This window comes from Atractosteus spatula, chromosome 7 (genome assembly GCF_055471065.1).
Source record: "Atractosteus spatula isolate fAtrSpa1 chromosome 7, fAtrSpa1.hap1, whole genome shotgun sequence".
NCBI lineage: Eukaryota > Metazoa > Chordata > Actinopteri > Semionotiformes > Lepisosteidae > Atractosteus > Atractosteus spatula.
The window spans coordinates 43,342,932-43,351,665 of NC_142712.1; the positions used below are offsets into that span (position 1 = coordinate 43,342,932).

At 49.9% G+C, this 8,734-nt stretch overlaps 2 protein-coding genes across 2 annotated transcripts; one reads left to right on the plus strand and one right to left on the minus strand.

Annotated features, from left to right (window-relative positions):
• Positions 1-1,585: 1,585 nt before the first annotated feature.
• On the minus strand, positions 1,586-6,379 carry LOC148831092 (BEN domain-containing protein 6-like). The gene is made up of 9 exons (XM_088921017.1): positions 6,282-6,379; positions 5,786-5,902; positions 5,008-5,127; positions 4,170-4,332; positions 3,543-3,766; positions 3,409-3,456; positions 3,120-3,312; positions 2,799-2,894; positions 1,586-2,314 (listed from the first exon to the last, which is right to left on the minus strand). Exons 1-9 carry the CDS (start codon positions 6,282-6,284, stop codon positions 2,280-2,282), a joined length of 999 nt encoding a protein of 332 aa, XP_088777143.1. The 5' UTR covers positions 6,285-6,379; the 3' UTR covers positions 1,586-2,279.
• A 509-nt stretch (positions 6,380-6,888) lies between these two features.
• On the plus strand, positions 6,889-8,511 carry tomm6 (translocase of outer mitochondrial membrane 6 homolog (yeast)). The gene is made up of 3 exons (XM_088920710.1): positions 6,889-7,071; positions 7,891-8,009; positions 8,395-8,511. The coding sequence occupies exons 1-2, from the start codon at positions 6,977-6,979 to the stop codon at positions 7,985-7,987; spliced, it is 192 nt and encodes a 63-aa protein (XP_088776836.1). The 5' UTR covers positions 6,889-6,976; the 3' UTR covers positions 7,988-8,009; positions 8,395-8,511.
• Positions 8,512-8,734: the final 223 nt, after the last annotated feature.

Below are 8,734 nucleotides of genomic sequence, written 5' to 3' on the forward strand. Positions count from 1 at the left end.
CTGTACCTTTTAAAAGTCTCTGTAACACCTTTCCTCCTGGAACTGTCCAGCTCATTTGTAAGCAGTCCATAAAGTAAAAGCTGCAAGTTTCAAGTGCAGGGCAGCACAGTGAAACACTGCATTTAGATAATGGATGGGTGGAACTCTCCACTGCCCCAGTAATGTCATACGTTGCACTTGAAATCCCCACCTGTGGCTTCACTGTGGTGGGTGGGCTGGCACTGGCTTACCTGCTGTGGAGTTAAGCTGCACAGGAACATCCTGTACATCAGGGCTTTGCTGCAGAGGTAACCCTGCTGTGCTGTGCCCTGCGGAGCTGATCTCAGAGCAGATCTACACTGCCCTGGCACAGCAACAAGGCCATCCTCACTCCTATGTCACCCACAGGGCACATCGCTGCCACCTCTGACATGCTGAAGGGCACCATCAGCATCACCTCCATCGCTTCTCTCCTGGTGGCAGTCCTTTGGCGTGTCTGCTATTCCTGCATCTCAGTCCTGTTTCCTTCTCTAGAACCGACCTCCCTTCAACTAATTTAAATGCACTGTTTAGCAGCAGGGTCAACTGCGAAGTTTAGAGCCAGTTAAGGTTACTGACAGGTTTCTCCAACCATGTGGGCCAAGGCTCCAAGCTGCCCTTCCCATGAAGCACCAGCAGTCTCCTCACCCTCGCCAGCCAGGAACCGGCGCTTGCCGACAGCATGGCCTGCTACTGGGGCAACTTCACTCACCATGGTGACCCCAATAGTAAGGGGGCCTCATGCGCCCCCCCTGCCAAGCCCAGGGGCGACCTCTGGCCCTCTAGCCTTTAGCCAATGGCACCACTATGGTCAGCCTTTTGACCGATGAAACGGTGATCCCACCTGCCTGCTTCCGAACACGCTTGCTGATGTGGCCACAGTATTATACCCCCAGCACACAAAGTAAACCGATACTGAGGCTGCAGGAGCCATCCTTGCGCCCTCTACTGGCAGAGGCCAGGCCCCGGCAATCAGCCAGACACCAGCCCGGCTCAGAGCAGAAAGACAGACGAAATCGGAGGAGATACAGCTCCCTTTATCAACTCATACTGGTTAATACTGGTTGTTCAGTACAAATGAATCACAGAATACTAACTTACAGGTCCTAACAGAAAAAAAAAAGATTGCAAAGTTGGTCACATGGCCCATGTCTTGTGCAGCTCTCAGTAAAGCTGGCAAGATGAGTATCGTTATGACTTTCTTTGAGAACACAGATGCAATGATCTAGGTCTCTTTAGACCTCCTTCACCCAATGAAGAAGGACGTTAGCGGCAGGACTTTTGTCAGGCAAAATGAACTCATGCCAGAGCCGCCAACTCTGCAGGACTGTGGTTGTGATGTCAAAGCGGATGCCATTCGTTTCAACAAACATCTAGATGAGATCCTCATTAGCTGCTAATTACGAAATCATGAAAGGGTGGATGGGCCAAATGGCCTCGTCTCATTTGTAACTTTTTTTTTTGATTGAAGCACTCAGGAGACAGAGGAGGTGGGAGGAGATGGAGATCACGAAGGTGAAATGATAATGAAAATGCAGAGAAGAGTGCAGCTACAGAAAACCGTGCATACTGAAAAATGGGAAGCATTTTAATTATTAACCACAGTTTCAAGCAAAAAAACGCATCTAAATATTTTGTACACTCACAGTAACTTCTAGTTAGTTTACATCCACAGCTCCATTTTAACCAGGTGAATCTCTGACACTAAACATCAGAATGCTACAAAGCTGTTTCTTCCATCTCTCCCTCTGCTTTGTACTGGCGTATCGGTGGCACTGCAGCACCAGGCCAGCAGGCCCCGAGCTGTGCACACTGAACTCCAGCCTGCTCTTGGAAAGCCCCAATCATTTAGGTTTTGCATGCATCTGAATTGACTCAGCCATTAAGCGATTCAGGTAAGCTGGATCCTGGATCAGGCCCTGGGCCTTCTCAACTATCCTGGTTTAACCCTTTCCAGGGCTTATGACTGCCCTACCTGTGACCTGCTGGTGATTTAGCCCAATAATTCAATACGATTATCAAGGGCTTTGGACACAACAGAACCCAGACCCTGGAGCTCTGTTGTGCCACAGCACTAGAACTGGAGTAAGGAAGTCCTCCCCCCAGTCCCACGTCCAGCTGGACCCTCTGTGCGTCCGAGCAGTCCAAGCATCAGTGTGGCGTAACGTCAGTGCTCGCCACGTCTTCCCAGCATCCCCACAGTCCATCAGCTCTCCATGGCGCAGTCCGGCTGTCGTCACACCTCAGCCAACGTGCCTCCTCTACTGACCAGCATGTGTTAATCTACTCTGCAGACCTGTGTAATGGGAAAAGTTAACAGCCTGTCTTTCCAGCTCCAACAATGCACAGTTTCCAACTGTACTGCAGATCTTAATGTAAGCGCTTCATGCCTCTTCCAGGCGTTGGAATGAAGTCTGCAGTCATCCAGGGAGGAGGTAGGCTGGGCTGACTGGACAGTGTGAGACAGTATCACACCATCACTCCACCCCTGAGGCAGTACAGGAGGGGATCCTGCAGGACAGGGCTAGTAACAGGCTGCTTTACAGACTGGGGGACCTACAACACAATTGAAGTGTTGAGCCATGGTCTAGTCGCCTGCTCTCAGAAACAACATATTCTAACTGAGGAAAAAGACATAACATCTAAGTTCCAAAGTTTCTGTGCATCACTGCCTGCCAGCACACACTCGGAGACAAAACCATCTAATTAAATCATTAACTATTTAATTATCTGGCTAACTGGGTAATTAATTAAAGGGTAGAGTTCCGTCTTGACTTTACTTGCTGCAAACTTCTTGGTGCAGTTGTTCAGTTTCTGTCCCATCATTCTCCTGATCAGAGTGTCCGTCATGTCTGGGAAGAAGTGCTTTGTGACGTCTGGCAACAATGAGAGAAAGACAAACAAGAATTAGGTTCCCAGTCTTATAAAGGCAAAATGGCATTAGACCTGTAGGGAAGTAAGAGGGTGTATTCTAATAGAATATATAGATTAGATTGCATATAATATTTAGACTTTCAATAGGGACTCCCGAAGGCCTAATCGTAATGGGGCAGTAAGGGTGTGTGCACCTGGGCTTGACTGCGGCAGCAGTGCCCGCTCACCCAGTATGGCCTGCACCTCCGCGCGGTCCATGGCCGGCTTGGTCTCGCGGTACTTGGAGGAGGAGGAGCGGGCGCCGGTCACGCTATGCGTGGCCATGAACTCCGTGGTATAGAGAGACTGCATCATGTCATTCACAAACTTCTGAGGGGTCGACTTGTTGAAGCGCTCGATCTGCCACTTTTCTATCTTGATCTGGAGAGAGACGGGGGTACGTCAAGACCAGCAGGACAGAAGAACAGGCGGGTAGCCCACCTCCCTCTCCTACACCGCAGTCAAAGAAAGACGTACCTGGGAGAACGGAGCAAGCTGCGCAGGGTTCCAGTCAGAAGTGTTTTCCTGGTCAAGAGAAGACGAGTTAGACAGGTCGCACCTGGAGTGAACAAGCATCACTGCAGTGCGTCTGGTGCCCGACATCGGCTCACCCATTTCCTGTTGTGCGCGGAGGGGCTGCCCGGAGTGCTGAGAGGTGAGCTGGAGGAACTAGCGCTGGCACTGGACAGGGAACTGGGGCTGGGGTACATCGGGGCGTCTCCCAGGGTGCTGGGGTCCCCAGAGGGCTGATCCAATCCCCCTGGCCCTGGGGCCTGCAGGAGGGACTCTGCCCTGTCAACGAGGCGAGTGAAGTTCCTCACTGCTTTCGGGAGAACTGCAGAGAGGGGAGAGGAAAACAGAGAGGGGACCCTGATCAGCCTCTGGATCTCGGCGATGTTCTGCGACCAGCGTGTTCCTTCTGGCTCAAACACTGACAGCTTGCCACAGGTCTGATTTTAATCCAAGGCAGCTTCTAAATTCCACAGAGCTGTGCTCACATGAAATCTTGCCTGGATCAAAGCTGTTTATTCTCAGGGAGCCCCTGTAAATAGTCCCACTGCCAACTTTTCCTTCTTTTACCACCTCTGTGTTAGCACACGGCAGCTAATCGGAGTTAATCCAAGTTCTGGCCTCTTTCTCCCTTCCCCCGATGACCGTGGACTCATTCAGCGGCCCAGCGAGGCGTGGGCGAGGCGCGGGCGAGGCGCGGGCGAGGCGCGGGCGAGGCGGGCAGTCACCTCGGAACACGGTCAGGCACTGCCGCAGGCGGCGGGTCTCGCAGGCAGACTGGGCCAGCTGGGCGCGCAGAGCCTTGATCTCGGCGATGAGGTCGTCCTTGGAGCGCTGGTGCAGAGCCTCGTCCTCCCCCCAGTCACTGTCGCCGCGCTCTGCACATGCCACCTTCCACAAACACAGAGCAGGACACAGGGGGGTCACTGCCGCGCCGACCCCCAATACAGATGGAGGAGAGGAAAAGCCTCCCACTTGTCTATTATTTTAAATTTAGCTCCAGCTTTCATACTGATGATACGCAAGATTCTTCTTGGGCTATATGCCCAGGTCACTCAAGAAAATGTGGTATCTAGTGGTCAGTTTGTTGTGAGTTCTAGTATCAGAACACAAAGCACGCAAAAACAACCACAAAAAATGTAAACTGCATCGAGCAGTCAAGCTTAATAATGAAGAGATTGAACTGAATATGAAGATTTGATCTGATCACTTATTTAGGTTGCAGACAACAGACACGCTAGAAAAAACAACTTCTCCCTGAGAGAGTTGATTATTTTCCTTCAAGTAAGTCGAACACTACTCGCCCTGTGGCCATTCCAGTCAAGCGAAGAACTGTGCAGTCACCAGCTCCTTGATTATTTAATGGAAGTCCATCCCTGATGTCCTGCAGTGGAGCGGACTGGAAAGGCTCCAGGCTGAGTACGTCATGAACAGAGGTTTGTGGGCACTCAGCAGGTACACACTCCTGCTGCCCTACAGGCCAGGCCAGAGGGTGGTCTTCATATGGCAAGGGGACGACAGGTACCCCTCCATTCTACTGGGGTGCAGAAGGGAGGGCAGAGTCACCTGGGGGTCCGTGTGCTCTGCCTGCTCCCGCTGCAGGGACAGCTCCAGCTGGGCGAGGATGTTGATGGAGGAAGGGGCCGGAGCCACCAGGTCAGGGGCCGGCTTCTTCCTCGTCGGCTCCTGGAGAACAAACAGAGGCCGTTCAGCAGTGTGAGAGCAGCAGAACGCTCCTGCAAAGGTGAAGAGAAAAGGGGAAAGCTCCACTTTCCAAGCATGTAGACGTTCACAGAAAACACTGCTCCCTGATTAGCAGGGCAGCTCCTATGACTTCCAGGTTACCGAATGTTCCAGCCTGTCTGACAGGCACACAGCCGCTATAAACAACAAACCCACTATCTGCAAATAGCCCATATGGCAGAAGCCCAGTATATAACGTTTCAGCCTCCTTTGCACAATTTGTACAAGTGCCTGAAATCTCTCAAAATGCTCTGTACCCAGACCTCATTTCCACCCATGGAACAGCTGCCTTAATAAAGTAGACGCCTGCGTAGCAAGCATCCTATTCTAGACCGTACGCTTTATATGGGAAACCAGCACAGAACGTTTTTAGGAATCACAACAACAGATCACAGCAGGTACCCTCTCGCGTGAAGTTGGGCTTCACAGCAGTAACGTGCAATCCTAGCCCTACAGTGCGTTTCACCCGTGAGATCCGGGAGCTACACTGAAGGGTTAGCACAGAAAATGCTCTACAGTTAAAACGAATGTCTGTGCCTCCCGTCCCTCTCAAACACCGGAGCCCTCAGATGCGAGCCCAGCCGGCCCACGCCTATCCCACCTGCTCGCTTTCGCTATCCGAGTCCGAGTAAGCGGTCGCGAAAGTCCTCCTCTGCCCAACAGCTGCTCCGGGCTCGGCGGGGCTGCCGGACGGGACCCTCGTCCCTTCGTCCTGCATCTTGCAGTTCAGACAAGAGCACAAAGAAAGAGCGAATTAGTGGGGCTGACAGCTCCTGCTCGCGTCACGATGCGCGAACATGATGACAGAGGAGCCGCTATGTGTACAAACAGCCGCCCTGTCCGACACAATGAGCGCCCTGTCCTCCCCGGCGCCGGTCCGCGCCAGCCCTCCGGCTAGATTCAACTGTGCAAATGAGCCAGCTACTGTTAAAGATGATGAAGGCTGAGGAAAAAAAAACAAAGAGCTGAGAAGCTCCAACACAAGACTTTCAGATCTGACACTATTTAGAAAAAACAAACACCGCCGTTTCCTAAAGCCCCAGTTACCTGAGCAATCTGACACAACGGGTAAACAGAGACGGACAAGTTTGCGTTACCATGCCCGCCCACTCAGTCCCCCTGGGCCAGCAGTGAGGCGGCGGTCGCCCGGCAGAGAGCCTCTCCCCTTTGTGCTCCGACTCTTGCTCCCGCAGCCGCCGCGACGGTCACATGACCTCGGGCCGCCTCTTAAAGGCGCAGAGCCCCCGCAGTTAGTCCTGCTAACTAATGTTTCCAAAATGAATGCGTTAATGCACGGGGCTTATCAGGGCTCAAGCCCGGGGCCGGCCAACTTGGGGTATAATTAGGACACGACTATAGATTACTGCAATTTATCCATGTATCGCTGAGTACCCGAACCGTTAATATCTCTGAATCAAATACTCCGTTGGGACATTTTCCGAGCTGTGTTGTACAGAGTTTTCTAAGAATCTTGTCTAAAGTAAACTTCATTCCCAAAAAACATATTTGTGAACAACAAAAACCCTTCTTTTGTACGACATTTTACGAGAGAGTGCATCGAACGGGGCTTTTTAAAACCACGAATCGTCATTAAAAACGTTAAATTAACCCAAATAAGGGAAAGGGGAGGAGAAGGAAGAAGGAACCAGATTCAGCTCAAACCTCCAGTTCCCGTCGTACCCTTTTCAGTGTTGCTCACCTCCTGCACGAGAGGCTTTCTCGGCGCAAACTTCCTGTGCTTTTGCTGGTGCCTGCCCGCTGCTCAGCTCTGGATATCGCGCTGAAAGAGAGCATGACGGGGAAGAAAGCTGCACCGAGCCCGTCCGGCGTGAAGGACTGGATCTGCAGTGCTTACAGCTTCGCCACCGACCGGAACGACTTCAGAAGGTAGGGGTATAATTCCCCTCTTCGTGTTAAACCAGAGCGTTACCTGACCGCCCCAAACACATAAGAACAGTGATGCAGTACCTTCCACCAAAACCCTGACGGCTTTTATTACGATCGCAGTATCTATGGAAAAATCTAATATAGTACTGTAACAATCTAGTACTGTACCGTAACTGTGTTCTATAACAATCTAGACTGCTGAAGCTGTACTATAACAGTCGAGTGCTTCATTGTGACTGTATACCCAACAGTCTGGTACAGTAGGATTTTTAATGACACTATTTGAATGTTCACAGCTCTTGTGTGGTTATCGGTGTAAACCTGGTACGGGAGTCTGCAGATGATTAGTGAGGAAGACTGAGGCTCGTCCACTGCTGACAATGTGGAAGCTGGTGTTCGCAGTGGGGAAGTGTAATCAATTCTTAGGTAGACCACGCCATGCAGTGGAAGAGGTATCTTAACTGATGTGTATACAGGCATTAACCAGCTCCACAGAAACACAAGCATCTGGGACCACAAGAGGAAGTGAAGTTTAGGGCCATTCAAGATGGAACAGGAGACCCTTCTGTACACAGAGGTCTTGTGGAGTCTGGAACCAACTCTCAGCAGTCATTCTATGGGATCAGTTACGTTATTAAGACCTAGATATTCTTGCATCATTAACCTGCAAAAACCCTTACAGGACAGATGGGCTGAATGGCCTCCTCTCATTTGCAATCCTTTTGTTCTGAACTGTTTAAGGCTGGTATCATCTTGACGTCGACCATTTGCAAACCACAACTCTGCAGTTCCTGACAGCCCTGTTTTTTTTTCCCTCAGGAATCTGTTGGTGAATTTGGGACTCTTTGCAGCCGGCGTTTGGGTGGCAAGGAATTTATCCGACTTTGACTTGATGTCTCCACAGCCGATTTCCTGAATACAAGTGCACCCAGAATAAGGTACAGTATTGGCTGTTACCCCAGAAGAAGAGTCCCCGTTCTAACGTTAAAGCACATCAGATTATGGTCTAGAATTTGAATCTAAAATATATAACTTAGCAGAATTTGCAGCTAGTCTGTTAATCTTAAAATGTCAAATTGAACCCACTCGTGAAGATATTTTATTGCCTCGATTTCATTCTAGCCTGGGGGTGAAAGATTTTCTGGGGAGGTTTGGGTACCCAGAAGCTTGACTGAGAGACACATCTCATGAATATGTATTAATGAACCTAACACCTGCACTGAAATGTTCAGTTTTAGTAAACAATTATGCATGTGACTTCAAGGAATAATTTAGCATTCTCAATTGGAATTTAAAAAATCAATTCAATGTTATAATTCGCAGGTGCTTATGACCAAAATGCTTCAAAAGGGACTGGATTTCTGAAGAGCACCAGTGGAGGTCTACTTTCCTTTTTTCGTTGTATTTAAGAAACAATAAAACTATGTTTGTGTAAAAACATTTCTCTGGGTCATGTAAAATACATTTTGCTAACACAAAGGATTATCATCTCACTAGGCTTTTCCATGGGAGAGCCTGTGGAGATTTTTTTAGGAAGTGAAAGACACTCAGGTCTAATCTTAGAAGTGCTGCTTTTCCTTAAACAAGAGTCTTCAAGAGTATTTTCTTGAAGACCCAACTTGTTCTCGGAAAGGTCTTAAAAATGTAGGATTAGCTTTAGAAG

Bases quoted from the DNA above. Each gene is read 5' to 3' on its own strand.
- LOC148831092 (XM_088921017.1), bottom strand. The intron at 4,333-5,007 runs GTGACTCTGCCC...TGTTTGTGGAAG, and splicing joins CAGAGCACACGGACCCCCAG to GTGGCATGTGCAGAGCGCGG. The intron at 3,313-3,408 runs GTACGTCTTTCT...GTCTCTCTCCAG, and splicing joins AGCTTGCTCCGTTCTCCCAG to ATCAAGATAGAAAAGTGGCA.
- tomm6 (XM_088920710.1), top strand. From the start codon at position 6,977: ATGACGGGGAAGAAAGCTGCACCGAGCCCGTCCGGCGTGAAGGACTGG. The intron at 7,072-7,890 runs GTAGGGGTATAA...TTTTTCCCTCAG, and splicing joins GACCGGAACGACTTCAGAAG to GAATCTGTTGGTGAATTTGG.